At 35.1% G+C, this 20,491-nt stretch overlaps 1 protein-coding gene across 8 annotated transcripts in view; it reads right to left on the minus strand.

Moving 5' to 3' along the window:
- The window catches only part of LOC149795305 (uncharacterized), a 121,685-nt gene that overhangs the window by 20,353 nt on the left and 80,841 nt on the right, over window positions 1–20,491 (minus strand). For 6 of the 8 annotated variants that reach the window (XM_089965044.1, XM_089965041.1, XM_089965040.1 and 3 more), the window contains 3 exons: window positions 18,168–18,257; window positions 16,602–16,704; window positions 12,319–12,428 (listed from right to left, as the gene is read on the minus strand). In XM_089965044.1, the coding sequence (XP_089821170.1) occupies window positions 12,319–12,428; window positions 16,602–16,704; window positions 18,168–18,257 (303 nt within the window). Of the gene's footprint in view, window positions 1–1,713; window positions 2,597–6,328; window positions 6,346–12,318; window positions 12,429–16,601; window positions 16,705–18,167; window positions 18,258–20,491 lie in introns of those variants that run through there. The other 2 variants (XM_089965042.1, XM_089965043.1) reach the window with 2 other exon arrangements.

Below are 20,491 nucleotides of genomic sequence, written 5' to 3' on the forward strand. Positions count from 1 at the left end.
TGGTACAGATCAAGAGTCTGATCTGTGTATTTTACAATCAGAGGGAAAATAATTAGGATGTATAAACTTCAAATTTTTGTCTGGGATTCTTAACTTTAAGAACATTATTTTGAAAAATGAAATTCACATTTAGTTTTTGAATTTGTTTCTTCTTTTTATAGTTCATAAATAATATAGATATAAAAAATAGATTTATAATTAAAAACTTACATCTACTAAAAGTGGATAAGCATATTGTGATTAAAATGGTAACAAGACACAACTGGCTCTAGTTCATTGGCTGAACATGGTATGATCTTGTATTGCCTTAAATCAGAGACAAGTTGTCATTTCCTGAAAAGCTTGCCATCCTTTAGCTGAACTAATTAAGAGCTGGACTGAAACCACCCTGACGTACCAAGTAATAACCAGGGTTATTACTGTGGGAGCTTTTAAGAGTCTCTATATGTCACAATGGTTATGGGAGTGCCTCAAGTTTTTACATGTTAATTTAACATCTGGGTTTTGTTTATTTCATATTTCTAGTCCTGACTACAGATGCTCTTAGCCTAACTGAAGAAAAGACAAAATTAATTCATGTCATAGCATTATATAAATGGGTAGATACAGAGTGGCATGCAGCTGTTGTAGCTGAAGGACATTATATTTTTGAAAAACCAATAGTTGTTAATCTTAATGAAGCATTGCTCAACACCTCTGGGCAATACAGGAAGCATTGCCACCAATGACCTTCACAATGGGAGATAATCCACCAGAGCCGAGGGAACAGTAACCCGAACCTTAACAAAATGGCACATTAGGTCTCCAAAGGTCTACTATAATGGATTAAGACATACTTCTCTAAAGTCCAAACTGCAGATATTGTAAATGTAAATTGTCCTGTTTGTCAAATGATCATAAAACATAATTCTGGAATGACGGCAAAAATAAACAAGATGATTTCCTAATCAAGATATATATATATATAAAGCAACACTTAAAATATCAGACTAGGACCTACGTAGACTACATGGTGGAACATTTTGCATTTTGTATAATTGTCTACTTATGATGTGACACATTTAATACTGCATACCAAATCCAATGGTATGCTAACTATCTCTGACTTAATGATTGCATTATGGATTTTCTTTAGTTTTAATATGAAGTAAAATGGAGTTTTTGCAATATCTGTTTGGCTCTTTTGGTTTGTTAATTCCTATTTGTATGTTCTTTGTATCGTGCTACTTCCCTCTCAATACATGATGCATATTGTCACAATGAATATCAATGTTATTAGTAATATTAAAAAATCATAACCTCTAACGCTCATGTCCAAGATTGTACCATGTCAAATATTTCGCTTTTTATGTATAGACTAATCAAAGAAAGAAAGCAAAGAAATAAAATGAAAACCTTTCTCATATTAGAGTGAAAATAAAAAAGGCAATTACACTAATCAAAATATGACAGCATTTATGATTTCCTAAGAATCTAAGTGAAACTGACAAGCTTTCTATTGATGAAGGCACATTGCAGGCTCCAAATATTAACTTTGCAAATCTATTATATCAAAAATACTTATCTCTCCTCCCAGAAATTCATAAACATTGTCTGTATGTTAGACATGAACAAGTTATTTCCTTATGGATTGAATGTCTTTTTCATTTAGGACACTCTGAGATCCAAATATACACTATCATCTCAATGAAAAGATACACAATCTGTACAAAGTAATTTTAATACAATTTTTATTTATGGCCTGCAATAGTAGTTACATTGTTTTGGTTATGAACATGTTATTGTACTATCTCAGAAAATTTATAAAATCTTGATTAAACAAGAAACTTTGTAAATTCCTACTGTTCACCAGCATTAAACATGAGATGTTACAATATACTGGTGTGCTAGACAACCTTTATCATTGAAATGGTCTCACCCTAACCATATCCATTCCACCACAAAATACTTCTCTCAGACATAGTGTTCTACTTGATTGAAATAAAATCTACCAATCCAACATAGAAAAAGCATCCTCCGAAAACATGTAGTAACAGATGTGGCATGTGCTATACCAAAAAAAATGCATAGACATGTTAAAAACAAGGGTTCAATCAAACACACATTGTATGTCTTGCCTAAATAAATAAAATGCACAGACATGTTAAAAAAACAAGAGTTCAATTAAACACTTATATCTTGCCCATATCAATCAATATACAGTCATGTAAAAAACATGGGTTCAGCTAAACAGTGTCTTGTGTATACCAATAAATAAACATACATGCTAAACACAAGGGTTCTATCGAATACGCACTGTATGTCTTCCCTATAAAACATGTAACTTAGACACACAATCTTTATGTTGATGCTGCTGTCATCATTGCTGATGTTGTTGCTGCCACAGACAGTGATACCTGTGGCTTGCTGCTGGGGGTTGGTGAATGGTGGTTGTATCCAATAAGAAATGAAATTAGTAGTCACTGAGGGAAAAGTATGTGGTCTGCCATTCATTTCCAGATTTAAGTAACCAGTCTTAGCAGTCATCAGTAATAGCTGCTGGTCATAAAAGCTGGTGGCTGGTTTTTATTGCGCCCCCCACCCCCCGTCTTCCTATCTGCAATACAAAAATAAAATAAATTGCACCAAAAAGTCAAGATTACATGCACTTTTCTTAATAAAGTTTGTCCCCTCTCCCCCATTACAGCAAGAATCTTATGTCACCCATTAAACCTAGCATATTAAGTCTCCCATTACACAGAATCTTATGTCTCCCATTACACAGAATATTGTCCCCATTACACACAGAATCTTATGTCCCATTAGACCTAGAATATTATGTCCTCATTAAATTTAGAATCTTATGTCTCCATTAGACCTAGAATCTTATGTCTCACATTACACACAAAATCTTATGTCCCAATTACACACAGAATCTTATGTCCCATTACGCCGAGAATCTTATGTCCACATTACATCTACAAATGTTGCCCATTACACACAGAATCTTATGTCCCATTACACCAATAATCTTATGTCACCTGTTACACTAGAATCTTAGGTCCCCAATTACACACAGAATCTTATGTCCCATTATACCAAGATTCTCACGTCCCTATTATACCTACAATCTTATGTCCCCATTACATCTAGAATTGTATGTTACCCATTACAGACATAATCTTATGTCATCCATTAAATCAAGAATATTAGGTCTCCCACTGCATACATAATCTTATAACCCATTACAACTATATTCGTGTCCCCTACTACTCCTTGAATCTTCTGTCCCCCATTACATCCTGAATCTTATGACCCCATTACACCTAGAATCTTATATTCCATTACATCTTGAATCTTATGTGCCCATTACACCTATAATCTTCTTTCCCCCAATACATCCTGAATCTTATGACTCCATTACACCTAGAATCTTATATTCCATTACATCTAGAATCTTATATTCCATTACACCTAGAATCTTATGTGCCCATTACACCTAGAATCTTATGACCCCATTACACCTAGAATCTTATATCCCTTTACACCTAGAATCTTATGTGCCCATTACACCTAAAATCTTATATTCCCATTACACATAGAATCTTATATCCCATTACACCTAGAATCTTATGTGCCCATTACACCTAGAATCTTATGACCCCATTACACCTAGAATCTTATATCCCTTTACACCTACAATCTTATGTGCCCATTACACCTAGAATCTTCTGTCCCCCATTACAGCCTGAATCTTATGACCCCATTACACCTAGAATCTTATGACCCCATTACACCTAGAATCTTATATTCCCATTACACCTAGAATCTTATGTGCCCATTACACCTAGAATCTTATATTCCCATTGCACATAGAATCTTGTCCCCATTATAAATAGTATTCCCATTACATCTTGAATTTAGTGTCCCCATTTCACCTAGAATCTTATGTTCCCTGTTACACCAGAATCTTTTGTTCCCATTACACCAAGAATCTTAATTCCCCTGGTACACCTAGAATCTTGTGTCCTCCATTAGACATAGAATCTTACGTCCCCTATTACACCTAGAATCTTGTGTCCCAAGTACACCTATAATTTTATGTCCCCATTACACCTATAATCGGATGTCTCCCATTGCAAACAGAATCTTATGTCACCCATTACACACATAATCTTATGTCTCCCATTACACCAAGAATCATATGTTCACACTGCACAGAGAATCTAATGTCCAATTAAACCTAGAATGTTGTCTTCATTACATCTATAATCCTGGTGTCCCCTACTACACCCAGAATCTTATGTTCCCATTACACCCAGACTCGTGCGTCCCTGTTACACCTAGAATCTTATGTCCCCCATTACATCCATAATTTTATGTCTCCATTACACACAGACACTTATATTCTTCATTAACACACATAATCTTCTCACCTATTAAACCAATAATCTTATGTGCACATTACACCAAGAATCTTATGTCCCCATTACACACAGAATCTTATGTCCTATTACACCTAGAATCTTGTGTCCCCATTACACCTATAATCTTATATCCCTCATTAATCACATAAATATATTTCCACTATTACACACATAATCTTATGTCTCCTATTACACCTAGAATTTTATGTCCCCATTACATCCAGAATCTTACATTCCCCAGTGAATATGTAATCAAATTACGATGATGATCTAGTGGTGCATTTAGGTGTTATCACAAGAAAAAAGGATGCAACAAATTTGTTTGATGCAAATCAATACACAAGATTAAAAATGCCATGTTTCACAATTTGTGACATTCTGCTGGCTCAAGTATGTCTTGACAAAGTAAACTCTGCTATCTGCCTTAACTCCAACATATCTAGATTTGCCTGAACTCCACTATTTCTATCTCAATACATAATGCTTGACTGAGGACAACAGACAGCTTGGATGGTAAGCAATGAATGAAATATGTCAAACAAGGAATCATCCCTTCAAGACTGATAGTGTCAGAAAACATACAAACTCTAGAACATTGATTTCAATGACATACTTTCATTTAGCTTAGTCATTGTTAGAGTTAAGTTAGGTAATATATGTAATGATTAACAAGAAACATATATATGTAATAGTGATTTCACTGCATGCAGTTTTGTATCCCTCCTTTAAATTAAAGAAACAAGTAAATAATATTAAAATCTTGAATCAGTCGCCATGCTTTAAGTTTCAAGAAAAACGTATCCTTTCAATCACCAGTAAGCTTGTAAACAAATCTGTCATTTCAAGGACACCAAACTCCCGTTTTATTGCATGAGGAACACTAAAGCACAGAAAATGAAAAATGAACAAAGAGTATTTTTAATGAACATTATACGACTGCCCCTTACTATCAAGACACTGTTTGCCTCGATGACCTTGACCTTTGGTCAAAGTATGTGGTATACAACTAAATTTACTCTGCAGAAATCATTCTTTCTTATTTTTCATCGAATCACCATGTTCTTGGTCTCTCACAATTTGAGTCCAAAATCAAAAGGCCTCTTTCATACTTTAAAGTTCAAGCAATATGGTCTAGAACAAACATTATACGACAAAAAATTCTTTCAGTCACAGCAAAACTTGACCCTTGATCTTCCGAGTAAGAAACCATTTTATAACCAGTGACCTTGACTTTTGACCCCAATGTGTTAATTATTAGACATCTTATTCCCAATGCAAACCATCCACAAGGTTTAGTCCAAGTATATTTCAGTCAATGACCATGACCTCTGACCCCAAAATGATATGCTTCCATTGTCCTTACCCCAGTTCAAACCATCCACAAAGTTTGATCCATGTCTGTCGTGTGGAATTAATGTTATTCTGCTGTAACAATCTTTCTTTATGTCAGTCAGTGACCTTGACCTCTCAAAAAGTTGCAGTATCTCAGTGGTCAACACGGCAAAACTGACTGAAAGCATGAAAATTGTGACCAAATGGGGTTGGGTTTGAATCCTACCATCAGGGTTAGCTACTCTCTTGTGTACTTCGACAGCACTTTACTCCAACTGACAAGACACTAAATAACCTAGCAGTTCTGCTGTGCTGTAACAGCAAAAATCAAACCATACATTCACCTTTTCATGTAGAAGTTCATCATTTTTTCCAAATCTTAAATACAACCTATTTGACAAAGTGTGGTAACAGTAGATGGTAAAGAACTCAAGTTGCATAGAAATGGGCTAGGGAACATATTGACAGATTTATGGACCAATGTCATAACATAAAATGAATGAATGAATGAAATATTGACAAGAAATGGACCAACTTACACACAACACTGACCACCAAGAAGTAGAACCCACCCAAGCTGGGTTACCTACCTCAATATCTACAACTTCTGTTGCCCAATAATGAATGAAAAAGAAAATATCAGATAAGCACAAAGGAAAAGACGATATGAAACATAAGAGTATATGTCCTAGCAATTATACATGTGAACTGTACATTATACGCCCACCCTGTATTTATTTAATCTCTGTGTAGTCACTAGTGCATGGCTGACAATAGTGATTATAGACCATCAGGTCAGAGATAACTCTGGCCAAGGTAAATGGTCCTGAGCTAAATTTAACATGGCAGAAACCATTATTTTCTTATCTGACTTACCATGACATTAACCTTTAGACCTCCAAAATCATAGGTTTCTTTCTTACCCTAGTTGCAAGTCAATCATAATGTTTGTCAAGGAATGTCCTCAAGATTAAAATTTTTATTGCACAAATCTCATATTACTTTTAGATGCAGTGACTCTGAGCCTTCATTTTTGTAGCCTTTAAAACAACAAGCCTCTTCCATACCTTAACCACAAGACCTCCACAAACTTTGGTGAAAGTACATTGGTCTCAAACTAAAATTAATATGCAAGCAATATACATCTTAGTTCAGTCATTGAGACATTGACCCCTGACCTTTCAGTACCAAATTAAGTAAGTTTCTACTTTATTCCAACTTAAAGCCAATAATAAAGTTTAGTTCAGGTCTGTGATATAGGTCTGTGATATAGAAACCAAAGTTCTTGTTTGTGGAAACTATTTTCAGTCACAGTGACCTAACCCTCTGACACCAAAATATGGAAATTGGGAATAGACGTACATATGGACAGACATCAAACTTGACATTTTCCACCTTTTGGTGGACATATAAAAAGAATAAATGAAACCTGATTAAAGTTAAACTAAGAAACAAACCCTTTTAAAGCATGTAAGCTGCAACAATGCATCTGAAAAAAGTATAATTTTTACTGATATTTTTATGAAATGAACACTCCCCTTAGCTTTTATTTATTAAATTATACTGTACATTTTTATAGATTCATGTTCTCCGAAGCCTGTTTAATTTAACACTTCAATATGCTCAACTGGATACAGTTAGCCTGAATGATGACTATCAACTTGTTCATTGTCCTTCAAACCAATGTCAGAATGATGACTATCAATTGTTCACTGACTTTAAAACCAATGTCAGAAGGATGACTATCAACTTGTTCACTGAATTTAAAACCAATGTATCAACTTGTTCATTGTCCTTAAAACCACTATCAGAATGATGACTATCAACTTGTTCATTGTCCTTAAACCAATGTCAGAATGATCACTATCAACTTGTTCATTGTCCTTAAAACCAATATCAGAATGATGACTATCAACTTGTTCATTGTCCTTGAGACCAATATCAGAATGATGACTATCAACTTGTTCATTGTCCTTAAAACCAATGTCAGAATGATGACTGTCAACTTGTTCATTGTCCTTAAAACCAATGTCAGAATGATGACTATCAACTTGTTCATTGTCCTTAAAACCAATATCAGAATGATGACTATCAACTTGTTCATTGTCCTTAAAACCAATGTCAGAATGATGACTATCAACTTGTTCATTGTCCTTAAAACCAATGTCAGAATGATGACTATCAACTTGTTCATTGTCCTTAAAGCCACTATCAGAATGATGACTATCAACTTGTTCATTGTCCTTAAAACCAATGTCAAAATGATGACTATCAACTTGTTCATTGTCCTTAAAGCCACTATCAGAATGATGACTATCAACTTGTTCATTGTCCTTAAAACCAATGTCAGAATGATGACTGTCAACTTGTTCATTGTCCTTAAAACCAATGTCAGAATGATGACTATCAACTTGTTCATTGTCCTTAAAACCAATATCAGAATGATGACTATCAACTTGTTCATTGTCCTTAAAACCAATGTCAGAATGATGACTATCAACTTGTTCATTGTCCTTAAAACCAATGTCAGAATGATGACTATCAACTTGTTCATTGTCCTTAAAGCCACTATCAGAATGATGACTATCAACTTGTTCATTGTCCTTAAAACCAATGTCAAAATGATGACTATCAACTTGTTCATTGTCCTTAAAGCCACTATCAGAATGATGACTATCAACTTGTTCATTGTCCTTAAAACCAATGTCAGAATGATGACTATCAACTTGTTCATTGTCCTTAAAACCACTATCAAAATGATGACTATCAACTTGTTCATTGTCCTTAAAACCAATGTCAGAATGATGACTATCAACTTGTTCATTGTCCTTAAAACCAATATCAGAATGATGACTATCAACTTGTTCATTGTCCTTAAAACCAATATCAGAATGATGACTATCAACTTGTTCATTGTCCTTAAAACCAATGTCAGAATGATGACTATCAACTTGTTCATTGTCCTTAAAACCAATATCAGAATGATGACTATCAACTTGTTCATTGTCCTTAAAACCAATGTCAGAATGATGACTATCAACTTGTTCATTGTCCTTAAAACCAATGTCAGAATGATGACTGTCAACTTGTTCATTGTCCTTAAAACCAATGTCAGAATGCTATCAACTTGTTCACTGTCCTTAAAACCAATGTCAGAATGATGACTATCAACTTGTTCATTGTCCTTAAAACCAATATCAGAATGATGACTATCAACTTGTTCATTGTCCTTAAAACCAATGTCAGAATGATGACTATCAACTTGTTCATTGTCCTTAAAACCAATATCAGAATGATGACTATCAACTTGTTCATTGTCCTTAAAACCAATGTCAGAATGATGACTATCAACTTGATCATTGTCCTTACAACCAATGTCAGAATGATGACTGTCAACTTGTTCATTGTCCTTAAAACCAATGTCAGAATGCTGACTATCAACTTGTTCACTGTCCTTAAAACCAATGTCAGAATGATGACTATCAACTTGTTCATTGTCCTTAAAACCAATATCAGAATGATGACTATCAACTTGTTCATTGTCCTTAAAACCAATGTCAGAATGATGACTATCAACTTGTTCATTGTCCTTAAAGCCACTATCAGAATGATGACTATCAACTTGTTCATTGTCCTTAAAACCAATGTCAGAATGATGACTATCAACCTGTTCATTGTCCTTAAAACCACTATCAAAATGATGACTATCAACTTGTTCATTGTCCTTAAAACCAATGTCAGAATGATGACTATCAACTTGTTCATTGTCCTTAAAACCAATATCAGAATGATGACTATCAACCTGTTCATTGTCCTTAAAACCAATGTCAGAATGATGACTATCAACTTGTTCATTGTCCTTACAACCAATGTCAGAATGATGACTGTCAACTTGTTCATTGTCCTTAAAACCAATGTCAGAATGCTGACTATCAACTTGTTCACTGTCCTTAAAACCAATGTCAGAATGATGACTATCAACTTGTTCATTGTCCTTAAAACCAATATCAGAATGATGACTATCAACTTGTTCATTGTCCTTACAACCAATGTCAGAATGATGACTATCAACTTGTTCATTGTCCTTAAAACCACTATCAGAATGATGACTATCAACTTGTTCATTGTCCTTAAAACCAATGTCAGAATGATGACTATCAACTTGTTCATTGTCCTTAAAACCAATGTCAGAATGATGACTATCAACTTGTTCATTGTCCTTAAAAATAATGTCAGAATGATGACTATATACTTTTTCATTGACAACAACAAAATTGTCAGACTGATGACTAAACTTGCAATGACTTCAGACTAACCCCAAGCTCAAGACTGATTGGGTCTGGTTTTCAAAAGTGCTTCACAAAAGTGCTGTATGTTGGCGGTTAGATCTGTAAAAATTTAAAAAATTCAGAACTAATTAAATATTGCTGGAGTTTAATGAAAACCATCATTAATACATAAGGAGTAGTGACAGTATCATTTTCAAGATGGTTATGGTGTCATGTTCGAAGAAAGACAAGCACTATTTTCATCAGAATGAGGAACAAGTAGACAACCGGGAAAGTATTTTAGTGACAACCCATGTCAATACAACTGCCCATTCAGGAGTATAAACAGTTGCAATTCTCAATGTCAGATCAGTATCATTTTATTTAGGACTGACTAGACAACATAAATCTCACTAATATGACCAAGGGGTATACAATAACCTCTTACAGGGAGACCTGTTTCAACAAATTTGTACCTTTTTATTTAGGATTGACTAGACTACACAGGTTTTTTAGTGAAAACCCCATCTTGATATGACCATTTTTATGTATGACTAATGGTATACAATAACCTTTTACAGGGAGACCCGTTTCAACAAATCTGTACCTTTTTATTTAGGATTGACTACACAAGTCTTTTAGTGAAAACCCCATCCTGATATGACCATTTTCATTTAGGACCAATGGTATACAATAACCTCTTACAGGGAGACCTGTTTCAACAAGTCTGTACCTTTTTATTTAGGATTGACTAGACTACTCAAGTCTTTTAGTGAAAACCCCATCCTGACATGACCATTTTTATTTAGGACCAATAAGATACAAACTTTTACTGGAAGACTTATATCAACATGAGAGAGAGAGACAGAGAAAGTAGCAATGACAAGATTTACAAGACTGCCATAACTGTGACCATACTGGATGTCACATCAGTATCATATTCATTTAGGACCAACCAGAGATCATAAAATGTCTATTAGTAGAAACCTGATGTCAATACAACATTCCATTCCGGAAAACAATCAGTTCATGGCAATCCTCCTAGTAGTTTAGGAGAAGCAGTGGCAAACTTTATGTTAATGGACAAAGGACACCTGATAACGGTTAAAAACCACTGCATAAACTAATTTGGTCTATTAATCTTACAGAATGAAAAACTCACAAGGAGACTAAATCAGAATCTTGATTTTAACATGTTATTTAATGCTGACTTGGTGTTGAAAGTAGAGAAGGTGCATATGTATTGATGGAAATTGAACTTAACATGATCAAAGATGGGTCACAACTCTCACACCTTGCTATGCTAAGAAAGAGTAAAATCTGTATGCTTACAAATTTTATGTATACATTAAGATGCAGTTTTAAAATGACTAATGACATAAAAATATTCAACTAAGATGTTGGCATTGATTTGCCTTTGCTATGGTTACTGTGCAAGCATAACTGATTTGTCCAGTTTTATGCAATTATGTAATTTTAAAATATACATTTCCAGGTTTTTCTACTTCCTTGATAGTGTCTACTGGTTAAAATGCTTTTACGTTTAAACAAAAATCCCAAGAAGAAATTGACGAACTACTGGCTGAAAAACTTGTCCAGGAATCCCCCTAAAAAGACCATGTCTTCTTTTCACTGCCAAGTCTTGAACCATCTGTGACATTTTTGGATTACCTATGTTGTTATGACCATCCTTACAAGTATAGTTCCAACATTTTCACCATGGTGGCCATATCTGATGTCAGATCAGTACAATTTTTATTTCGGACCAACAAGAGACCACAAGTATTCCTCTGAAAACCCCATGTTAATAAGATTTTCCATTTAGGAAGAGTCTCAATAGCAAGATTTTCAGGATGGATGTCAAGGTGTCATGGTCATCATATTTATTAAGAAAAGCACCATTTTCATTCAAGCATTTTGGTGAAAAATCCATGTTGATATGACCATCCACTGATAAAGAGTAAAGAGAAAATTCTGAAGAGGACAGATTGGCAGCAATATTGGATGTTCAAAGTCTGCACCATTTTCATTTAGGATCAACTAGACCCTGGGATGAATGTGTGTATGTTTCATGTCGTTTCAGAAGAGTAATGATAACAATCTTGTACTAACAGGCAGATGGAAAACGGACAACAGGGTATCCCATAAACTCTTCTGGTCCATGACTATAAGAGCTGAAATAAAAAAAGTATGAAGGATTGAAAGTCAGACAAGAAGGAAACCATCCATCTATGCTATAAAAACTTGGAAGAATTGCCAACTGTGATGAATGATTTTTTTTATCTGACTTCTGTGACTCCACCCACACTTACCTCTTCTGTGTTGTATTGGCTGTGTTTTTTCGTATGGTGAAATTTCCATCATTCACAATTGGATTGTCTGGGAACTTGATCAATAATTTCTGGCCATAACAATCCTGACCCTGATGAAAATAAAAGGTTGCAAATGTTCAAACTGTTCAAAATACTCATTCTTCTGCTTCAACAATACCATATGTGGGACATTTTTTGAGACTATAAAATTTGTTATTTTTTTCAAAAAACATAATTTTGGCTGTTTATATATTAGTGATTGTAAAAATAGATTATCAAAACATATATACTCACTTATAAGATGAGACAAAAATGCAAACTGCAGAGACCCAGACCTGCCATTGTATAATGAACGAGAAGATCTGGGTCTGTACACTTTAATAGGAGTAATCAGTAGAACAAACAACAGAGACCCAGATCTGCAGGCACACTATACTATGGCTGATCAGTATCTTTGCTTTTAGTTGTTTGACTTGACTTGTACGAGAGTAAAGATGATATTCATACCTTTTATGGTTCCTGAACTGCTGGTTGTAAGGATCTGCAGTAGTAGATACTTAATACTGTTGGAAAAAGGGCTATAACTACATCAAAACAGAACCTAAAAAGATCACACTTTGAAAAGGGGCCATAACTACATCAAATCAGAACCTAAAAAGACCACACTTTGAAAAGGGGCCATAACTAAATCAAAACAGAACCTAAAAAGATCACACTTTGAAAAGGGGCCATAACTACACACCTTGAAAGTTCTTCTCTTAAAGGGGACAAAACCCCCGACCTGCACAATTTTATTGTAAATATAAGGATATTTAGTAGTTTGTGTATATAACCTATCCTGACTATTTTTTTCTTTGCATCTATTGTATTTGCACAAACATTTCATACAAAATATTGTCCTGTATGCCGAGATCAAACAGAAAGAACCTGCCCCGAATTTATTAGCTCCTTTCCATACAAACAGGATGTGATGTCATTTGAGACGATTAATGTATAAGAGTTGTATTCAATTTGACCAGCGAAGTGTCAAGTAGAAACAAGATGGTTCAATGTGCAGCTCTAAATTGTGTGAATAATAGCAGTTCTGGAACAATCCTCAATTATTTTACTCCTTTTTTTTCTTCATCTTTGAAAAGTAAGAAATTATCTACCAAATGAAATAACATTAAAAGAAATGTTTATGCTTTTTCATTCAATGTTTCCAACATGAATTTATTATGCACGTTTGATTTTGTATGTAACTGCATCGGATGAATATGCATTTTTCTTCCACACTTATGTTCAAGACTGTTTTCCACTTGTTGTATAATAAACCCCTCCTTCCCATTCTGCATTCATTTTGTTTGTGTAATGTTGATAATAGAAAAATAAATCACTTATAATTGAAAGTCTGTGTTTTTATATAAACTCATTAGATTTCTTATAACTACACACACCGGAACACCACGATACAATTTTTTCAACAAATGTTAATGTTAACTTTCGTGATTGATAAATCTATTATACTAACATTATTCATTAATGTCGTAATTACTCTCTAACTTGGACCATGCTGATTCGGTACAAATCGCTGACTGATTTGGCCCATATATCTGGCTGATTCTCCAAAGTTCCAAGCCGATTCGGACCATGTGAAATGTTATTCAGTTTAGTCCAGATTTAAATGTGACAATCAAATTTGTTTTTAAAGATGATCTTCTCATTATGTCCCAGGTATGTTGAGCAGTTCAAATATGCATTTAAAGTAACAAAATCCTGTTAGTATGCGTGATCATGGTATTGTTGTATATAATAAAATAACGTACTCATGTTTATTGTGCATCAGCAATTTAGTAGTGAAATATTTTTTAAACTTCTTGTTCAACTTTAAATAGTTTCTTTTATTGAGAAATAATAAAATTACGAACACTGACAAAAAAGAAGAAATAAACTAAATGATGGGTATAGTACATGATAGCTTTCAGAAACTGTCCGAATTTTGTGCATTAGCCATGATGTTGAACTCAATAACGACTGGATTTCCTGTGTAGGCGTCAATGATGCTTTTTATCAAGTTCAAGTATCCTTTGTCAATGGTTAGCAAATCTCAGTGAAAAATCAGATTAAATTGTTCAGTTGGAGAGATGATACATAACCCTTTGGATTATTGACAGTCAGCAAGAATTCAGTCGATTTCGGATTATAGAGGTCCATGCCATAAAGTCGTCCAGGATGACTTTGTTGGAGCCCTTTCATGTATAAAACTGCAGATGTCACATCATGCTTACACCTGCTCTATTTTTCCAATTAAAATGCATTTAATGATTTGAAGAGCAGAGCAAAAGGGATAGAGACCACTTCTTTTTCATTAAGTACAGAAGAAGAGTTGATCAAATGGAAAAGTTGAAGAAAAACAATAAATAAAGCCTTAACAACCACTTGGCGACATCTCAGAATTAGGATATATGATCCTTGGGATGACTTCTCCAGGCGCAGTGGGGCGACTTCTCCGACCACCATGGGGCACCTTCTCCTAACACCTGGGAAGAGTTCTCCCAGGGCGAGTTCTCCATAATTCATTATCAACAATGCCACTGTGTACACAGTGTCTCAAATGACATCACACCTGCTATTTTTACAGGGGGAGGGAAGCGCATTGTTCTATTCAAGACAAATCTGGAGAGATGATTGGTTTTTCATAAATTTCTTCGAAATGAGTAAGAATAAAAAGTACAAATTTTCATAAAATGAACCTTATACATATAGCAAATTATAAATGAAGTTTGCGCAAATTTCTGTTTTGCATGTTTGTCCCCTTTAAGTTTCACATTCTGAATGATGGAGGCTGATTTGGTTTTCAGACTATAAAGCTAGGGCTTACTTGTGATGTGCGTCTCAAAGACTGATAGCTCTGTGTAGCTTTTGATAAACAAAAGGACCAATAAGGCCTGAATTGCTCACCTTGCTGACATCTGCCTTATAGAGCATTTTCCCAAGAAATCTGGGTCAACAATATGCTTTCTTTTGAAAAAATTTCTAATCTGGGTATAGCATATATTATCAACAAAATGATTCAAGGTTTCTGCGAATGTGTGCATGTTTTTTTATTTTTAATGTAGCTTTAAGAATTCGAGTCATATCACTACAATGTCTGCATTGTGGCAGTTTATAATGTCTCGTACTGGGGTATCATGCCACAGACATGTGGCATCATGTTCCATCCAGTTACCTTATCCTTCCACCATGCTGTTCAGTCCTAACACTAACTTCTTAAAGCTGAGTGCCCTGCAAGGCAGCTAATGGTACCATATCTATAACTTTGGTATGACTTAGCAGAGGTTCGAACGCATGACCTCCTGCATCTGAGGCAGATGCTCTAACCACTTAGACAACCAGATTGGTGCAGGAAGAATGGCTAACCACTTAGGACACTGGAGTGGTTGAAGATTTCTCTAGTTTCTGTGTATCGACAGCCATATTTGATGGTTTTTCAACATCATTTGTCCAGTATTTAAACCAAGTTTTGTGTCAAATATGGTCAAGTTCTGTTAAGTAGATTGGTTTCAAATAAAGATATGTTTTTATTTTCAGTGACCATATCTGATGGCAGACTGGTATCATAAGTACTTAATGTTCTGAAGTGACGGATGAATTTCAAAGATGGTAAGGCCTTTAATTTGCTGAAATTCAAATAATGTGGAAGCCATGGTGAACTATACTGCACATTAGCAATGCCTATACTACAACGATAAAGGGCCATAACTCCCAAGAAATATATACAGAATGTGCTGTTCTTCATCAAACCCATTCAAGCTGCTAATTTACAAGTCCTAGCAAGTTGGGTTCAAATACATGAACAAATTTGGCTGTTACTGTGTTGATAAGATGTAAAGACAGAAGAATAAAGATCAGATGGAGAGATGGATGGATAGATGGAAACCATTTCTATGTCAAATTAGTGGCAAGAAAATATTAGCGAGGGGGAAGGCATAATAAATAGAAAAGCGATTATGAAGCCACAGACATGACTTATGGGACACACACTTCTGAAAGCAGCACCTGATTATTTAGGTACAGAATGGGTAACACATCAAGTAGACAAAAAAAAACCCCATAGTTCATATGGATTTCACCAGTGAGAGCTTGGAAACAAACTTGGGTCTATATTGAGATAAACATTTGAATCTGAGTGCTTAGCAGCTTCAAGTTAGTGAATTTACTGAATTTTTCATATCATGGTTTCCACAGGTTGACATTGGGAGTTGAATTAGTACGAGTCCTAAACTGAGACAAAAATCAAGTACCTGTAAGCATTTCATGGCTTTTCCAGCAGCCTCTTTTGTGGCAAAATTAACAAAAGCACAGTATTTCTCAGGTAAACACCTCACACTTTTTACTGGGCCATATCTGAAACAAAAGATTAAATCTTACATAAGGTTTAAAAGTTTATTTTATATTGCTTTATCTGACCAACTGTTCTATGACATTCTGAGCAACAAACTTAAACACAGCCTTCACTATCCAATGCCTCTGAAAATTCATTGAGGTATGGAATCTATATATTTATTATTTCCTGTGGCAATGCAAAGGAATGAAAATCAAGAACTGCTGTTGTTACTGTGGATCTTGTGACTCTACTTTTCAGTAAGGTTTAGATACAAACCACCCATGTGAGGGCTCTAAAAGACGATTTTAATAATCAAATAAACCATATAAAAATGCTAATAAATTTTAACTATGATCTAGTTTCATCATGGTAGTGTTGTTCTGATTATCGATTATAATCGATCATCAGTTGGTTGTACAAACCAATAAGATAATCAATTGTGAAACTCCATAATTAATTTTGTGTTAAGGGAGATTACTTAAGCTGCATGCAAAACACGAAGGTTAGTAAAACTCCAGTGTAAATGGCAAACTAAATAAGGCTTCCAATCGACTAAAGTTGATCTGAATTATTTATTCACGACTTAAAATATAAAACCATACCAATTCTGTACGTTGCAAACTTTCATAATTAGGAACATATAGTCATGATTACATGAAGTTGTTAAATTGTTGAGTTAATAAATTTAAACATATTTTGATGATTTGCTTCAGTTTAAATGTAAAGTCCTTTGTAGTATTTATAAACAATGACATACGAGAAAACCTTGTCATTCTATACTTTAAATTATAGATGTATCACATATGATAGAATTTGGGACATTGCAACAGTATTTCAGTTACATAAGACTGATCAGCCATAAAAAGTTGCTTGCATTTAGCAAAGTTGTAGAACAAAAATAACAACCCAATAAAAAAATGTTATATTTTTATCAGGTAAGTATGCATGTCATTAAGAGAGATTACTCCTGTACAGTTATTAACATTTTGAAGTGCATAATAAACAAAAATTAAAAGTTGCTCTTAGTAACCGATTAGAATCAATTATCAGTTGGTTAAATGGAACCGATTATCGATTATGAAATTCTGATTGATTCCCAACACCATCTTCTACAAATCTTAGGTCTATGACCTCCTGCATCAAAGGTGGAGCAGTCACATCTTTAAAGCACAAAAGGAAGTAGTAACTGATGATTGATTCCTGTGCCAAACCATCTATCAAAGAGGAATCCACTCTGTCTCCCACCTTGGCAAATACCACTTGATAGCACTTCTATTACAAAAACAAGCCAAAGACATGGGAGGGGTGGATGTTTAAGGCAGTAGATGTAGTCCTAACATGTTATGATTGGGTAACATATTTGAAAAAATGTGTCACCAGTTATTTGCAATATTTTCTGTAACATGTTGCTTACTCAATTAATCCAATGTAGAGAAACAATTCTGATATAATGATAATGTATGTGACTGTTGACTGTACTCACCTTGAAAACATTTGTTGTAACTTTTTCTCGTTGACTTCAGGCAAAACATTTCCAACCCACAAGGCCGTCAAGCCCTCTGGATTTGATGGGCTACAACAGAAACAGGGAAATCAAATTTATACATGTTTATACTGCAACTCAAACAAGGACCAACACTGTCGTTGAATCTGTAATTTAGGACTGATTTAATAAATTCCGTGCGTACATAAAGGGAATCACTGATAGTTTTAAACACTGTTCTGCTTCTATGCAAATTTTTAAGTAAATAATGCCTTTCCAAGAATACTTACCCAATCACATCAACATTAGGGGCATAAGCCTACTACATTTTGAATCCAACCCCGCTAAAACGAGACGAAAATATGTCTTTTCTAGTTCCTATAAAGGGCAATAACTCTAGCCCATTACCTTCCCTAGACACCCCTAGGTGTTGCTAGTTTTTAAGCTGAGGAAAGGGGTGGCTGAGAGGATTTTTAAGTCCGGTTTGATTTTTAACGTAGTTTTAACAATTTTTCAGTCATATTGCTACGATGTCTGCAGTGTGACAGTTTATAGTGATGTCTAGCACTCGGGCATCAGGCTGCAGACATGTAGCATGATGTCCCACCCAGTCAAATTATCCTGACACCAGGCCGACCAGTCCTAACACTAACCTTTAATGCTGAGCACCAAGTGAGGCAGCTGTTAATACCATTTTTGTAAGTTTTTGGTATGACTCGGCTGGGAATCGAACCCATGACCTCCTGCATCTGAGGCGGACGTTCTAACCACTAGGCCACCGCAACAGTTGATTTTTAAGTAATGTGATTGGGTAAATATTCTCAGAGAAACATAATTTACTTAACAATTTGCTTTCTCTTTCCAATACTTTCTTCGATCACATTAATGTTATGAGAATGGGTAACAGGAGCATCAGACCTCTTCCTTGGATACCCTTCGAGGAGAATAATGGTCGGATTCACCCTGCAAATGATAGCCTAATCTGAAAAGCAATACATTTTATGGTCATGCTATCTGTGACCCCTATATCCAGTTAAGATCACTAGCGAAATCTTAAAACTGACAAAAATTTCATTAGAGAATACAGAGAAGCTTACAGGCTATGTTTATTTTTTAATTGGTTCTGGTGGTCATTTGGGCTGCCACCACTGGACCCATCATATTCAAAGTCTGTCTCTGTGAAGCTAAATCTCAGAGAAAAAAACTGGAGATGGCTGACTCTGCATGCCAGCCAATAACTTCTGTTAGGTCTCTGATCAAAATGTTATGTTTGAATGCAAGGCTCACAGAAACCTTTGTGAGGTGGCTCTGATGTTTTGAGACATGAGAGTATGCTGAGCATAGACCCCACCACAGCTGGCTTCATGGCTTTCACTGGGAGAGTCTTTCATGTGTGCCACGACTTGCCTATGTGCACTTCAAATAGTGCTAGAGGGCGTGAATGCATCTTCCATGGCTCCTACTGTGACTATCGAAGGAGATTGCATAACTCTGATTGCTGACTGACATTAATATATTTTTGGCTACAAAGTCTGGTGGCATCAAGAGCACCACCAAACCATCTGATCTGAACCGAAGATAGTTCGGGTCAATGAATGGGCATGTACTGTAGTATCATTTATTTTCATTGGGTTCAATTTTCATGGTTTTGAAAAAAAAAGCATTTTCATGGGTACTTAAATTTGAGGTTTTGCCTGTCAAAGTTTGCATATTAGTAGGCATTTAATTTCAAAGTTTAACCGCTACAAACACCCAAAATAAAAAATACAAAAGAATAAAACTATGCTGACACAAGTGACAGTCACTTTAATGTTTAAAGCAATACTACCACCCGTATGAGCACAAATCAAAGACCTGGCAAGTTCAATACTTACACCTTGTTTTCGACCAAGTGAATAACATCAGTCGAAGCAAACACAGCCAACAACACTAAAACAATACTTCCATCTCTATGATCACAAATAAAACACCTGTCAAGACTAATCACTTTTGCCATGTTTTAGTTTGAGTGCTCAACATCAAAGGAAGCCGACACAGCCAATCGGTTATTAAAGAAGAATTAAAGTCACACTTCCACGAGTGGTATGCTAAACAGGTCATGGACGCCATTATGGAAAAAGATGTTACTGGTGATGATCAGTGCACAGTATTAGTAAACCTTGCAACCTCATTAATCAAGCCAGTTTATGCTGAATGGATAATTGCAGCGCACGTGAAAATGAGTGAAAGATCGGACCTAATTATCAGTGGTTTTGAGAAAGCTGGACTTGTTTAATTCAGCAATCTGGGGATTATTTACATGAGAAGCATTTGTGAGTACCATG

The sequence above is a fragment of the Sinohyriopsis cumingii genome, chromosome 7 (genome assembly GCF_028554795.1).
Source record: "Sinohyriopsis cumingii isolate HCF-2022 chromosome 7, ASM2855479v2, whole genome shotgun sequence".
NCBI classification, from domain to species: Eukaryota; Metazoa; Mollusca; class Bivalvia; order Unionida; family Unionidae; genus Sinohyriopsis; species Sinohyriopsis cumingii.